This window comes from Ixodes scapularis, unplaced genomic scaffold (assembly GCF_016920785.2).
Source record: "Ixodes scapularis isolate PalLabHiFi unplaced genomic scaffold, ASM1692078v2 PGA_scaffold34__4_contigs__length_609834, whole genome shotgun sequence".
In the NCBI taxonomy this organism is placed as follows: Eukaryota; Metazoa; Arthropoda; class Arachnida; order Ixodida; family Ixodidae; genus Ixodes; species Ixodes scapularis.
The window spans coordinates 359,326-375,939 of NW_024609862.1; the positions used below are offsets into that span (position 1 = coordinate 359,326).

Genomic DNA, 16,614 nt, shown 5'->3' on the forward strand with positions numbered 1-16,614 from the left:
GAGACAAACTGAAGAGAGTCTTCATTGAAGATCCACGCAGAACCTCTCTGCATTGAACTTTGCTTCGACCAATGTAGACTTATATTGCTGCTGGCTTCGACGTCCTCGTAATATAAATATTGGAGGCGCGATAGGTCAAAATGCCGTGACAGCATCTAACGTTGCGAGACTTGTCTCCCACGTTTTGAAAACAGATAATTTCCCTCATTCATCATTTGCAACGAGCAAGTTTTCCTGAATCAAGTAATTGCGAAATCAGTCCAACTCCTTCAGTGTGGTCCAGAGGCTTTTTCGGCGAAAAGCAGCCGAGATGAATAGCCAACGCACCGACCGGCGTGGGTGGCTCAAACTTGAAGCTAACCGAACACAACCAAACTCAAGAAAAGCAGCTATCGAACCTTCCCATTCACTTGACTGCAACATTGATGCTCCCTCCAGTATCAGTTACCAAGTAGTCGTCACTTTGAATGTGACTCGAGACAGACAAGAAATTAAAAAGTTTTGCCGTGATTCCTCCCCATCCAAGAAATTGAAACCACGCGACCGTGTGCTGTGGAGTAAACGGGCTTTCAAACACGTAGTAGAAGAAAACAATCTACTGAGGCTTCACCACACTAATGATCACTCAGGCAAACTTAAGAAATATTCGGACCTTCGTCAAATTACATCGTTCGCCACCGCGCCGACAACACGCGTCTCCGCGAAAGCCACCAAGACGCGGAGGGGCGCGGAGCGACCTGGACCGGCTGGTTCCCGGTTTTCCCGTTTGGCGGCGTCCGTTTTGCTGGAGTCGCGAATAGGGCGTTTCGGTGTATATGTTTTGGTGCGGACTTTTCGGCGGACGGACTTTTCGGTGTACGAACTTTTCGGTGCACGGACTTTTCGCTGTGGGACGTTTCGGTGCGCGGACATTACGGTGCACGGCCAATCAGAATCACGAGTCTTTTTTTCTTTTCTTCTAAACGTAATAAGCGCTATATTAGCTGAAAATTAATTTTTTTCGCACTTCGTGATCTTTTAGACTTGGACATTCATTTATGGCCACTCACTGATATACCACCTAAGTTACTTTGTTTGTCGCAGTACCATCCTACGTGAGGATTGGAGATGTTGGACTTTATGGTTCGTTTTGTCGGTGTCTCTTTTCCAACGTACGCACTAGTCGCATCAAATCTCAAATCAAATCAAATCAAATCAAATCAAACCATCAAATCTCAAATCAAATCAACAATCTCAAGCTTATTGCTATTGGGGCCTTTCCCACACAGATTGCCAATAATGAAGCCCACACCTTTACAGAAGGCGCCGAGAACGCCTGTATTATACCCAACGCGTAAACACGATGTGGTGCGTCTAGTGCGTACGTTGGAAAAGAGACACCGGAAAACGAAACATAACGTCCTACGTATCCACACTCTAAGAAAAAATGGAGGAAAAAAGTAGAAACGGCGCGTATTCCTCCTTTCTACTGACGCGCCCCCAAGCAGACACGAGAAAGAGGGAGGAACGAAACGTTTTTTCTCCTTCTCCAGGCAGACGGGAGAAAGCTTTCGCCCTCCCGACTCATCTTCATTCGTTTTCGTTTTTCGAGCACGTCGCGCACGTTGTTTCATAAATTAATGTTGAGTTTATAGAGCTTCAGCGGCAGCGAAGGCCGCCTGTAATTCCGTCTTCTGGTCCAAACGTGCATAACATTTCGGTTGCATTGACGTTTTTACCACTAATTTTATCAAACGAAGCCGCTAGAAACAGCGAAGTTTCGGAGACAGTGCCAGCAGCGCTACGTTCACTGGACTGGGTAAGATGACCGTCTTCCGATTGTGAGACCCAGGCCCACGCCGAACTACAGTAGCGGAACTGCGTCGACGTTTTCGACGTTATGGAAATCGCAGCAACTACGTCCAAGACAGGCAGGTTTTGCTGCCTGGGTGCCTTCCGTGCCGAGTTCGGTTCTGTTTTCCGATACCGAGTGCCAACCGGTGTCCAACGTGGTTTTGTATTTCTGCGTGTCAGAAACATAGCAGCAACTTCGTGATGGCATGTGTTGTGCGTTGTGAACATTTGCTAAGGCGAGGCTTTGCTAAAAAGATTGAAAAATAAAAATGCCTCAACCGGTACGCCTCGAGGGTACACCAGATTTAAAGCCAATTCAAATAAAACTGAATTCGATAGTATGATCAAGTGGGAATATTCAGGAAAAGCCAATTGGAGTTAAGATGGGATAAATGAAACCAACTATTGTAACAGCCAGTGGAACGGCCCGGGAAAACCAACGGGTACTAAATGTACCCACGTGCTCGACTCACTGTCCGGCTCCGCTAGACACGAGTGCGTCCCACAGCGGGTCCGACGGTCACTGAAGGGCAACCATGAACCACCCAGCCCCGTCGCAGTCAAGGAGGTTATAAGTAATAGGAGGGGGCACGTTGCAATATTGGTGAAGCCTAGTCATAAAAAGTTTAAACGAGGAGAGGAGAAGCGTTGTAATAGAGGTTGGGGGGGAAAGGAGAGAGCCGATTTTGTGCCCAGCGTGACCGCAGATCTCTCTGGCGATTGGTGCGCATGAAATGTCACGTGTGAGATGGATGGTTGATTGTAGAAGGACTCCTTGCAGGCTTGCGCGCGCTCCGTCCGGTAGGTTTTATCAGGACGAAGACTAGACTGTGGTGTATTCTAGTACCCCATAGCAAGACGAAGGCTAGCTTCGGTCACGTGATGTGGTCACGTTGGCATGGTAAGTGAGGAAAGTAAGGAGGAAAATGAGAAAAGGCGGGGCGTCAAGAAAGCATGGCTTGTGGAGGCTACGCGGCTGACATTATGCCCTCTCCTACCCTTCTATCCTCCTTGGTCGCAGTGATCACTTTTATATCCCTCGGCTCCCCTGGAGACCACCCCCGCAATCCTGCGGGGTGACCAAGCCCGCCATCCTGCGGGGGCGCCTCCCTACCTGGGAAGATACGAGAGGCACCACCTTTATGACAGCCTTCCCCTTGTATGGATGCCTCGTCTCGGATCACCACGAAGCGTCACACGTACTGCGTCACACGTCCCGACTCACGTCACCCACTCCACGTCCTACTCCCCACATGTCAACACGCTTCACGTCACACTTCCATTCCTTTTCAGTTCAGGTCGTCACACGTCATGCGTCCACACATCTGGGTCGTTCCGCGTCATGCGGTCTCACATCGTCCCCACGTCCCACGTCTCACGTCACACGCTGCGTTCCCCGCCTCAGGGGCTCCGTCTTCCATTGGGGTAAGCTAGGGTTTCCAGGCCATTTTTGTCCCCCCCGTCCACATAAGGAACCCCAATGCTAGGGTTCCCCATCCCAGGTGGGGGGGGGGGGGGGGGGGGGGGGGGGGGTTTCGCCAGAGCCTCCGTTGCAGCAATGAAGCTGGCAGGGCGCACCACGAGCAGGGGGAGGATGACTCCTCCACCTGCTCGTGGAGGTTGCCGCGGTTGTTGCCCACGCGGCAACAACCGCGACGGCTTGCGCCCCTGCGTTGTGAACACAAGAATTATCGCCGATGTGACTGTGCGTTCGGGTTTCAGTGGTGTAACAACAAGATGAGATGACGAAAACTGTCGGGCATTGATGCCGCTGGTCGGGCCGGGATCGGAGGGGGCGGGGTGTCGCAGGTTCACATTCCTCTTTACATTAAACTGTTTAAGACCACTGGAGAGATTAGGCACGTGCAATCGATCGATTTGTGGATAGTCATGTTGGAACGCTGGTCGGAACAGTAAGCCCCTGTCGTTCAGTGACCAATGTGACTGTCAGTTGTCTCCTCGCCAAAAGCGATTGCGCTCTGGGGAAAGGACTGGGCAGTACAAAATTATGACGGAAGGTACGTATATTTACAGTGTGGAATTTTAGCATTAAAAAAGAATAGTAGGTAAAATCGAAAAGAAGCTACGCTTTATTTGCTGTTTAAATATACTACAGTTCCTCGAGAAACTGCCTTATAAGTGGCGCGCTGGGATGAGCGCTAGAAGTTTTCGAGCTCGCCACGGCGTAGCTTCGTACACTTAACACCTGCCGCAAGTCGCGGCTTTGATTGCATTCAGGTTGATCGAAAAGCGGTATGTCTGCATGTGAAGCATCACTTCCAGCTGAGTGAATATCCGCTCTACAGGGGTTAATTCAAGACGGCAATTGCAGCCAGATAGAAAAGCAAACGCTAGAATAGGAATACAGGCTGCGACGTGCCGTACGGGGAAACAAACTAATGGCTTCGAGCCGCATTGGAGCGGCTTGATTTATTGGCTTTCAAATAATTACGGCATGATCGAGTATTTACCTTTTAATAAGAGAATCTTCCCCTGAGCCATTCAAAATACTCTCAGAGGTATGACATTCTGGAAAAATAATGAACATGCTGGGAGTATGTTTTATTGCTTAGAGAGTCACCGAGAAATTCCCTATGTTCAAAACGACCAGTATAATAGACGGCAACGCAGAGCTTGGGTGTAGTGTTCGGGTTAGTGTGCCGTTGTATGCATATGCGCTCTTTACACGTTCACCTGAACATGTACAGAGCAAGGAGGTTAGAAGTACTAGGAGGGGGCACGTTGCAATATTGGTGAAGCCTAGTCATAAAAAGTTTAAACGATTTTGTGCCCAGCGTGACCGCAGATCTCTCTGGCGATTGGTGCACGTGACAAGTCACGTGTAAGATGGATGGTTGATTGTAGAAGATCTCCTTGCAGGCCTGCGCGCGCTCCGTCCGGTAGGTTTTATCAGATCGAAGGCTAGACTGTGGTGTATTCTAGTACCCCATAGCAAGACGAAGGCTAGCTACGTTCGCGTGATCTGGTCACGTTGGCATGGTAAGTGAAGAGAGTAAGGAGGAAAATGAGAGACAGGCGAGGCGTCAAGGGAGCATGGCTTGGTGTTGGTGAGGCTACGCGGCCGACGTCATGCCCTCTCCTACCCCTCTATCCCCCTTGGCGTAATGTGTCTGCATGTGTGTATAGTAGAGGTTTCCAAAGATCCCGATGCGTAATGGTGGCCTGAGAAAATAAAAATATTTTTTGTAGAACATGAATTCGGCGGTACCTAGCGCCACCCAGGCTAGCTACTTGCAATTACTCTAGAGTAACTGTATAGGCTCTGCTTGCAGAGCCAGAGTAGCGCGTTCCTTTTCCTTTCGCCGCCATCTCCGTATTGGCGGAGGAGTGGTCACGTGGGCAGAACTGGAGCCGACCTTCGTGCGGGAAAGCGGCCTTCCAGAGTGCCGAGTTTCGGGGGAACATATTTTCCGCTTTGAGTTCGCAAAATATAGATCCTATACTAAACTTAAACGAACCGAAAGCTTCCTAAGTCATTGAACATTATGTGCGTCAGCTGGGTACAATACAACTCTGTTTTTATAACGCGAGCGATGTTTTAGGACATCCGTTTCCAAGGTATGGGAAGCAGACGACACGGACGACGATCGCGTTGCTCGCGTCTGCGGCTCTCGCGGAGTGATACGCGATACGCGACCGGCGCATCCGGCCTTCTTGGCGAGTCGGCGAGCTCTCGTCCGAAAGCGAGGGGACGGTGTTTTCGTCAGCCGCTGCGTCGTTTACCGCAATGAATTGACAACTTCACTTCACACGCGACCCGGAGGATTCGGGGGTGCGATTTTTGCAATCGAGAAGGAAACAGGAAACGACGGAAGAACGATGACGGCGCATGCGCGGCTCGTCGCCGCACGCCGCACTATTTTCCTTACGCAGCGCTCCGCAGCACGCCACAGCACGCTACTCGCGTCTGCACCTTCCCTCCTTGGCGCCTTCGCGTCCCCTGCAAAAACCGACCTTGGCTTCCCGCAGTGCTTGGCTCCAGAATGGCACCATTGCGGTACTCTGCTCCGCAAGCGGAGCATATACAGTTACTCTAAATTACTCTGCCTGACCCTGCCATCTGGTGGCAAGCGATTTAACCGATTCAACCTTCTTTCACGCTACGCGATCAAAAGCGGCTTCGAGTTTGTTCTTTTGAGAGCAACTTTTCGCGGATTTTTTTTCCATTCCTCCGTGATCTGCGATTGGCGAAGGCATTGTGACTCGAGGAACTGCAAAGGTAAGACGTAAAGGGCGCGAAGTAACTGGGTATCGGTAGTCTCCGTTTAACATCGCAGTGCTGACGACGAGAAGACTGAGTAACTGCTTTCGAAACGGAAGTTTCTGTACCTGCGGGGGGAATCTGGCTTCGGAAATAAACACAGCTCGCGGAAACCTCGTGTTAGGCTTTTATTTGCTGCTCCTCTCGTCCCGTACAAGAGTTCTCGTTAAGCCTCAAGCTCGATTTGCTCGATTCAAGGCCGCCATAATGAGATGCAGGCAACGGAGGAACTATTTGCTCCACTGCTTCAGGGACGAAAGTTTCTCCCTTTCTAAAAGAATATAGGCTACAAGACCGTTCCTCCCCGTAGGTAGGACTATCCATACCCTTTTTCCAAGAGTGCAGCCCTGCCTCAGGATGGTGCTGCGCCTGACGAAGTCACTTAGGTCGTATAGACCGTTCCATTAGGGTCATAGCAGAGAGGGTAAAAGAAAAAAAATGCACTCCCCCTCTCACCCCGGATGTCGTCCGCTCCGCCGAGTGGGCTGTAGCTAGCGTTCGGCTGGCGTGCAAGCTCTGTTTAAAATCGCGTCCTTTTGGAACTTTCAAGCGCAGATGCGCAGATTTTGATATGCCAGTTGTCGTGTAATATTATGCTAGATAAAAAGACTCACAGGGTCCAATTGCGCTGTTACCTGCGTGCAAATAAAAAAAATAGGGAAAACTGTGTCAGGTTGGTCGGTCTCTTTGGCGAAAAGTAAATCCGGTTGCTGTACCTTTTTTACTATACAAAAGTTCGTACTGGTGTGGGCCTTTAGCGACCATGAGTGGAAGTCTGAAATAATAAATAAAACGTGCTCTCCTGCCGCAATACAAGCAGTAGTTGAGGGTATAGTACTGCCGGCTGACTCAACTGCTATTTAAATAACGGAAAAAAGATATGCTAGTTGATCATTTAGCAAAATAGAGTAACAGAGAGCTATAGGCTGATTTTAGAGTAGCCACAACTATTCTAAGAACGGGAACCACTTCACAACGGCAGCTACGAGCGAGAGTTCGATGTTCCGTACAGCCCGCCACAGCCCAAAGATGGAGAACGGCAACCTCCCGGTTTGTCGTCTGCTAGCGGAGTCTGGCGCGTGCCCTCTCTCTCGTTTTACCCCGCCGAACCCGCTGAACTTCCCGGATGTGTGGAGAGGGCGCTGCGGTCGAACAAAATGGTGCCGCCCCGAGAGCGCTAAATGGAATGGTCTATATGAGTAGGTGACCGTAAATGGATGACCAAGTCTACAAATTTATGAAGTCCGAAAAAAATCGTTTCTAGCTAAAATAGTGCGTATTACTTTTGAAGAAAAAAAAAAAAGAAAAATCTCGCGTTTTTGAATGGCTGTGCACCGAAAAGTCTGTGCACCGAAATGTCCGCGCACCGAAAAGTCCCACACCCAAATGTCCGTGCACCGAAATGTCCGTGCACCGAAAAGTCCGTGCACCGAAACGCCCTACACCGAAACGTCCTACACCGATATGTCCGGATCCCTTGGTTAACACAAGAAATATTGCATCTCTCGCGTCGCGTAGGTAATTACTTAGGCGTGCCAAACGTGGCGGTAATCCTGTAATTCGGTTGCACGTGTGTGAACGGGCCTTTACACCTCAACGTTAGGTCGAGGTGTAAAAAGTAATTGGATTAGTGTTTCTTGTTGTTGTTGTTTTTTGTTCACCAAGCAGGGTGCGAACTTAATTACATTTTAACCGAATCCATTGCAGAACTGTGGGTCATCATCTGTCGCTTCGACTTTTCTCTGTACTCTGACACTCTAAGAAAAAATCGAGCCTCTGGGGAGCAACGACAGCATTTGGACCCTTGAGTTCCCATTTGCACCTCGCGGGGACCATCTGGTTGGAACTATGTGCCGTGTGCAAAACTGGGGGACCAACCGCGGTCGACTGGGACTAATTGAGAAGTGGGGAGGAGCATAAGCAGCAGTTGCTCTCGCCAGACGAGGGTGCATCTTCACCACATGGTCCCCGAAATGCGAAATGCTCGCACCATTGCCCCAACTAATTTATCATTCGTTCTGTGGTTTGCGGCCCAGCGCGGTCGTCGATTGAAGTGCTAAAGAAACTGGCAATCGCTGAAACCGCTGAAATTTTGTTCAAAGATATTGGTACGTCGAATGGCGTGCGAATGCAAATTATATCTATCGATTACATCCAATGACCGGCCGACTATCTGGGCGGGACTCTCAGATCCCATCAAGCTGCTATTAACAGCTTTTTGTCTGAGTCCCTCCATTCTCTGCAAAATAAACGAAATTGAAATTGAAACGATCTACTCACACGACGGAATTTTTTTATGGTGCTTAAGTTTTAGTATTCCGGAGGAGACGGCGAAGTGCTTTTCACGATTTCAAACTTTTCCTTACCGGCTGACTCGATCACTCTGTTTTTAAGACGGTGCACGGAAAGTTGAACCATCTGATCTGTCGCGGACGCGCGTCGAAGAACGCCGGCATGGAGATACACCTTGCTGCCAGTTCGATGTATTGCGACCGCGCTATGCCTCGTCCACGCGACGGCAGCAATCGCGCGCCGATGGAGCGCGGAGTCGCGCGGAATGGATCGCGGACGGCCAGTCCCGATTTTGCTGTCAGCTGACACACAAACCTCTCGGCGCTGCAGATGGACATCGGCGCGGTCACCGGGGCGCAAGCGCGGAAGGGCAGAGTGTTTTGTTTCCTTGGCTATGACCGTGCGGCGACAAGCAGCTCTGGAAACGGTGTCGCAGTAGCCGCTTGAATTTGAACACGGACGTGGAGTGAACGAAGTAACAAATGAGTGGCGTTTTGTAAGCGCCCAGAAAGCTCGTGTGTCGATACAAACACGGAGACACGGGTCCCTATCGTTTCATCGATAGCGTACTCTCGGATACCGGCGCCGTAGTAGGGCGCCCTTCGGGTTCGTAGCGGTAAGGTAGACTACCAAACAGACCGCTATTTCGCACGGTGACCCCTTGCTTAGCTTCACTACGCTCGGTTCAGTGGCGTTGCTGAGGTCAGTGGCACCCGGTGCATAATTCTTTGTCATTGCACCACCCCCCCCTCTTCACTGCCCAGCTGCATCCCCCCCCCCCCCCCCCCCCTAGCTCCCCCGAGCGCAGCACCCGGAACTGTCGCCCCCCCCCCCCCCCCCCCCCCCCCTCCCTCCCTCCCTCTACCCCTCCTGGTGATGCCACTGGCTCGGGGAGTTTCAATTTAATCTCATGCTCGAGTTATCGCACCGCACCTAGTCTGAACCGCCAATCATTAAGCAAACTGGGTTTAATAATGAGGGAGTGTGCCGCCGTTTCGTTAAATGAGGCCCCCGAAGCCCTCTTCACATGCTCGCAGTATGAATGCCACCGAATAGTATATTTCCAAGGCTATGTCGCAAAAAAGAAGCTGTCGATGAAACATCGCGTGTCAGGGAAATTAACTGTCGGGGAAACGTCATTCAATGAACTGAGTGACACCAGTTTTCACCCCCAGTGAGGTGGGTTACACTGTTCTCCTATGGTGTATTGGCCCCGAAACGACATCTCTATCTATCGGCGATCAAAGATGTGCGGAGGTTTCCCTCTTTAATCCCATTACTCAAGGTGGGGGAAGGTATGCCTGTGATGCATTGCCACCAACACAGGCCTAACACCTGTGCAGAAAAGGAATATTTACAGATTGCACGACGAAGACGACCCTGGTCTCAACCTTAACTGCACGACATGCGAAACCCCGGCTACATGTAAACATCTAGTCTATGAATGCAAGGTAAACAAGCCACAAAGGCACGACGCACTCCTCATCATTCCGCAAAATGCACGACTTCAAATGTATCAGGACTGGGTAACTCCAAGCAAAGACCCACGCAGGATCGAGATCCTGGACTCTTCACCCACCTACCTTAACGCAGTGAACTTCACACACCTCATCTAACCACACCCTCTCCCTCTCCATTCATCCGTAATCATCCCATCTCACCTTTATAAATAAACTTTTTTTGATCTGATAGACAGCATGATGTAAACATGCACCACCTTTTCATATTCGGTGAAGCATTCATTCCTTAGTTTTTTCTGGAGTTGATGTCTCAGGTTGAACTACATCTTTCTCACGGGTAGACTTTGCATCATCGCTTATGTCATGGAAGGTTTGTCAACCAATTAAGGAGACATTTCAAATGGGACCCCCACATCTTCTTCTTGGATATTTTAGTTGTATTATGGAAACGAGTATCTGAATGTCAAACATTACTGATGTAGCTTAATGAAATGATTTTAAAATCTTTTTTTCCCTAAACTAGCTATTAAAATTTTTCCACAAAACAACTTGCTAGAATCCAACGCAGCAAATACTGTTTCTTTTTTGTTTGACTGGCAGCCTTTGTGGCGCTGAGGCTCTGTTTCGGCTTCCAAAGCGCCGGGTCAAGGGCTCAATCACTGGATGCACTCAAGACGATTTGCCTCCTTCTATTTTACATCCTGGGTTTATCCTCAAGACGTCGCTGCATTGAGTGGAAACAAACAGTTTATTGGAGGCATCATGCAGATCGATGTAATGATGATGGTGTTGCAGTTACTTCTCAGACAATTTCAATACACTGTGCTAGTTGAAGGTATTCCCATGCCTACAAGACTAGACAGATAGTGAAGGTCACGAGCCTGACATAAAGGTTGTTCCTTTGTGACCACGATAGGAAGCAAAAATCGAGGCGTGGGCCTGCACTGACACTGGGGTCTAGGCCAAATCGTCGAAAACCAATTCGTCGAAGAGCAATTGGTTGAATCGGGCTATTCGAAGTAGGGTGCTCGTTGAGGGGCAATTTGTCAAAAAGTCCAACTTGTCACCACTCGTCTAAAGGGCCATTCAGTCGCTGCATTGCATTTAGCTCCTATCACAGAACACAGGCACATGTTAGAAATTTTATGTGCAGAAACTCCATCACCAGCAAACAAGATAAGACCAAACTCGAACTTTGATTGTCTCAAATAGTGTAGAAGGAGCTAGATGGTGACCCTTATCAGGTGCGGCGTACCATCCCATAACCAGCTACAATTCAAAAGACTGCAGCTGAAAACTGTTCATAATAAACAAAACCCGAAGGAGGACAGAAACTGGACAATGCACATTGTCCCCAAACTATGCAGAAATCTATATAACAAGTAAAATTATATAAATTTCAACAACAATCGACAGAAAAGAAGAAAGCTCACGCAATTACAAGAGAAGGAAAGAGAAACAACAAAAACATCTCCTTCCCACAGGCATTCAACTAAACAAAAATAAGTTGAAAGTAAGAAGGAGAATATATAATGGTGGGATGAGACAGATCTCTACTTGTCTCATCGTCTCGTCCTGTCTTCACTCTCTTGTGAGTTCCCTTTCAACTTGGTAACCTTGGGGGCTATGTTCGACAAATGTTTCGTTTCTCCTAAAAAGAAAGGGAAGTGACAGAAGTGACGATATTGCGTCTGATTGGTTAGAGGCCCAAATGACAGAAGTTCCGTCTTTCGTCATTTGAGCTTCTAGCCCAGGGGTGGCCAGGCTGACCCGGCCTAAGAGTTGCAAACAAAACCACGAAACTTCCAAGAGCCGCAGGGGGGAGGGGGTGGGGGGGAATCTTGTCCAGAACAATAAAAGATAAATCTATCCAAGTCAAAAGCAGTCCATCTGTACGTAAGGTACCAGTAGCACACGACTACCAAACTGCAACCTGTCTTTCGATTTAAATTGCGTTCCATTTCTCTTTTTGGGGAAGTGCTCATCTGATCGGGAGGGAGGGCGGGGAGTGTGTGTGTGTGTATGGAGGGGGGGGGGGTAGGGGGGTGGAGCTGCAAGCCGCACTTTAACACACGAAGAGCTGCATGCGGCTCACGAGCCGCAGCTTGGTCACCCCTGTTCTAGCCAATCAGACGCGATATCGTCGCTTCCGTTTCTTTTTACGAGAAACAAAACATTTGTCGAACATAGTCCCTCTGATCAGGACATTCTCTTTGCAATGAAAGGAAATGAAACTTGGGGCAAATGTAGCAAGAAACAAGCTTTACCTTGTACCATGTACTGGACAATTCGACAAATCTCATTTCAACAGGTTAGCCCTTTCGACGAATCGCCCTTCGACAGGTTGCCCTGTACAAATTGGCCCATTCGAGCAATTGTCCTTTGACGACTTGTCCCTCAACGACTTGGCTGGATCTCCTGGCATCCTGATAGACTTAAGTGGATGCAAAGCTTCTTGCTATCAATCTCTAGTTTAAGAAAGAGCAGAGATGTGTGTGTGTGAGACAAACTATTCAGTGCAGACAGTTTATCAAAGGTCATGAGTGGTCCAGAAAAATTTAGTTGAATGTAGGCAGCTTCTGGAGTGCTTCTAAAACTTTTGTGAGTTTTGAAGGCAAGTGCTACCGAATTGATTGCTAGGGGTTCACTTAAGTTGTGTTATCATTCCTGCTTCCTAATATCTGAACGCCACAAAAAGTGCAGCTTGAGCAATTTAATTGAGGGTTAGTTCGATGTGAGCGCGTTTGTGAAGTTAAATAAAAACAGAAAGAGTAAACATAGGGACGGACAGAACAGCACCTCTTTCGACTATCAACTCAAATAGCTTTATTAGGCACCGGCACCAACATTTGGGTCTCTTGGGCTGGGTGCCAGTGCCTAATAAAGCTATTTGTGTTGAAAGTCGAAAGAGGTGCTGTTCTGTCCGTCCCTATGCTTACTCTTTCTGTTTTTATTTGATTGAGGGGCACTGCAGATCTCTTCACATATGCCACCGAATGTAAGAAACATGAACCCTAAAGCTCCAAATTGCAGGTGTGCTTGCCGTTCCGTTTTAGCAACCCTGGAAAGTGGCATGTTCTGATAATGTCACTCACCAGCACCAAGTCCTAAATTGAACAAAACCCAATGTGGTGTTGTACCTAACATATTCTCTAGGCACTGCAGGGATTCCATCACACATTGTTTTTATCACTTTGGAAATGTATCAATAACAACTCAAGTTGTGGCTCAAAGGTGTATGCAGTGAGGAAACAAATGTTGGCTGAATGGGCTAGCACCGTTTCCCACCATAATGACCTCCCTAAATACAAGGTAGACTCCGACGAGTTGCCTTATTTGACCAGTTTACCTGAAAATCCCGAAACGTACCGCACACCCAAGAGGTAACCCACACCTATTTTTGGCTTGATTTGCAATTTTCTTTTAAGCACCGAAATGTAGCTCACCCCTCAGTGTTGGGAACAAGTATGACCTCGGCGTAAATGTTTCTAGTTAGGTATTGCTGGATATAAGCGAACATTGCTGGCTGAAGTACAGTCATCTTTGCTTCATTGCCCCTCGCCGCGATAACAGTTTGACGGAAACCCATTATTTAAAAATTGAACTGTTTTAACCTTTCTTGATTGCACACCGGAGGTTAGCCCACTCCTGATTTTCCGCAAATATCCTCTCAATTTTAGGTGGGATATTTCTCGGGATGTTACGGTACGCAAGACGAGTTGGCTCATGATGAGATTTTGTAGAGCCCCGAACTGCTGTGGTGAAAAAAAAACAAGACAATTGACCATGGCTCATGCTTTATATTTATTACCGCTGCCACATATATTTACAGTAATTTTAGCACCAACAATAGCATACAAATATTAAACCACCTCCCATTTGACAACAACTTCCTTGCCGTTGTACAAGTCCAGAGCACAGTGTAGGGTGTCGTCCTCCTCAGCCTCCACGAGTTTTCGGTGGCTAGACCTACCCACATTGTAGCAGAACCTGTGTCTGTCAAACCCTTCATTGGTCAATGTCTCAACCAAGATTAGCAGTCTGCCTGAGGCAACATACAGAGCCTCAACTCTCCAAAATTCTGGCCCATCATTCTGTGCAGCTCTGACAAGAATGTCACCACACCTGTAGCTGCGGTGGTCCACTGCTGCATGTGTCACCTGGTGTGCATCCAATGGTAGCACACCCTGAGCACAGGCCGGCAGGGCATTCTGCTCGACCGGTTTGCCAGACGAGGCCACGAGTTCAGCGGCCAACGACATATCCTTCAGCTGGTGGCTTTGCAGCAGTTGATGTCGTTTCGACAACGTCAGTGTCACATTCCGGAAGTTTTTGATACGCGAGGCAAGGCTCTTGAGGTATTGGTGCTTAGCCTCAAACCGCATGGACCAGAACTGTGGCAGTGGTCCAACTTCACGGATGAACCTTGCATAGTGAACAAGAAAATGCAGCTTGGGAATTATAGCTGCAGTTCCGTATCGCTCTGCGAACGCCAAAAGAAAAGCCTGCACAGCCGTTTCCAGGTAGGGAAGGTATTCACTGGGAATGACTGTTGCAAAGCAGATGTCTACAATTTCACGGAACTGAAGGTATAATTCCCAGTCAGCATTCTCTTCTGGCACCAGGTCACCAAGGATTATGCTCATGAGCCTGAGAAGACACCACTTCTCAGTTGCGGTGCCTTTCAGGCTTGCTTTGCGAGTCAAGAAGGACCTGTTAATCGCAACAGGTTTGTTTTTGCTGTCATTTGCCCCATACTGAAACGAAGTGATGCGGTCCAAATCACTGTACGACAATACATCATCCTCGATGAGCGCATTTAGAACCGGCCGAAGCACACACTCAAAGCCCCCTTCCAAAATGTCGTGCATGAGGTCTGGGGGAAGTTGTCGCGTCACATCAAAATATGGCACTTCCAGCATGGGAGAGCGTTCATTCACGCCATACAGTTTCTTGTTGGCCTTGGGGTTGAGAGAGACGGCCTGCAGGTGTCCCTCATGGGCCTGAGCTGTACGTATAGTACAAAAGTCCTCTGTGGTTAGCTCTGGCAGACGTTTAGAAGATGCCATACAGAAGCGGCACACCCTGCCTCGACTAAAGCAGCACGTGAATCCTCCAAGTCGATTCATGGAAAGGTTGTCACCGCAAACACAAAACACGAAGACCTGTGCATTCTGTACTTGCCCTCTGTCAATGAACCTCACTCCACACATTCCTAGTTCGTTGATATCCTCAATCAACGGGCTCAGAACCTTCTCCAGGCCATAGGTCTGGACGTCATCATACTTGGCAAGAAGCACCAAGTGAATAAATCTCAGCTGGGACCTGTGTTTCGCATGGAGGTTTAGCAGGGTAAAATAAACTGCCAGCAGTTTATGCACCCCACGCTTTGCCCCTAATGGGTTGCAAATTTCAACCTCGTCACTGTACAGCAGGATGAAGATGGTGTACTGGGTGCCATCGGGGATGAGGTCCTTGATGCTTTGGAACAGAAGACCATCCGTGTAGTCTCTGTACACCTTAGGGTCGTCGCAGCGCGCTTGTCGTGTCATGAGCTGGGCAGCAATGTCGGGCACCTCGCAGAGCTTTTCAAGGACTCTTGGTAGTGGCACATAGTGATATTTGTCACCATGGGAACCGAGTTCACACTTCCTTGGTTCTACATAGGGGGAATGTGCTTTGGCATACTGCTCCCGCAGATGTCTGCTCTGGATTCCTTTGAAGAGGTCCGGCAGGAACGAACATCTGAGCAGCGAGAGCACATCGGGAGACATGGCGGACAGATCAAGCTTGGATGCCATTTCGTTAGCAAACGCCTTCATTATCTGTTCAAAGACGAGTTGCAGATCGCTGAACACCTTTTCTGCTACAGTGTGGGGCAGCTTGCAGTTCTCGGTCACATTAAAAAAAAAGTTCCAGATCGCGCCTCGGGCTTCTCCTAAAAAATCCAGGAACTCCTCGTTGCTTTCCGATGAAGCACCCATTGTGTCCGTGTCTGGAGCTTGTGCCATGTCGGCATCACTGCCGTCGTCTCGAAAGTTCTGAGCGTCCTCATCTGTCTTTTCGGTGCTTAAGTTGCTTCCAGTCTCACGAAGCACTTGCTTGTGACATCGATAAATATGAGTTCGGTATGACGAGAACAGCTTGTAGCTGCTCGGGCATCCGTCGATTCCACACAAGATTGAGAAGTTGTTTTCAGCACCATGCACAAAGCCAATATGGTTAAGGACTTTAGTAAATTGGTCGGAAAAGTAAGGACACCTGGGGCAATGCCTTATTACCATTTTTAGAAAGAAAAACAAAAGCACCCCGCAAACACCCGCGCTGCCAAAAAGGTTCTTGCGCGCTGCGGAGGGCTGTTCAGCTCAGCTCGGCTCGGTTTCGGTTTTGGCTTGTCAGCCTTTGGATTATATCGGTGATGTGGTGCACTGATGTGCGAGTCTCTCGGTGTTTATATACGTAAATACAGTATTGTAAATACACGTTATTTTGTCAACACATGGTAATAAAAAAAATATTGGAAACTGTGAATTTCTATAACCAACAAAGATGATAAAAAAAAACATTATCTGCAACAAGTAACAATCCAGGCCAATCCAAACCTAAAAACCTGGATGGATGGATGGATGAATACGGCTGAGCCCTTTGGATCGGGCGGTAGCTTACGCCACCTAGCCATTTTGTTTTACCATTTAAGCTTAGAATATTTAAATGTGAAATCTATATTCACTCCGCAGTGCAAAGAAA

General features: G+C 48.5%; 1 protein-coding gene across 1 annotated transcript; it reads right to left on the minus strand.

Moving 5' to 3' along the window:
- Positions 1-13,730: 13,730 nt before the first annotated feature.
- LOC115325323 lies at positions 13,731-15,878 on the minus strand. The gene has a single exon (XM_040208694.1). It carries the CDS (start codon positions 15,876-15,878, stop codon positions 13,731-13,733), a length of 2,148 nt encoding a protein of 715 aa, XP_040064628.1.
- Positions 15,879-16,614: the final 736 nt, after the last annotated feature.

Excerpts from the sequence above, each read along its gene's own strand:
- LOC115325323 (XM_040208694.1), bottom strand. The coding sequence starts at position 15,878 with ATGGCACAAGCTCCAGACACGGACACAATGGGTGCTTCATCGGAAAGC.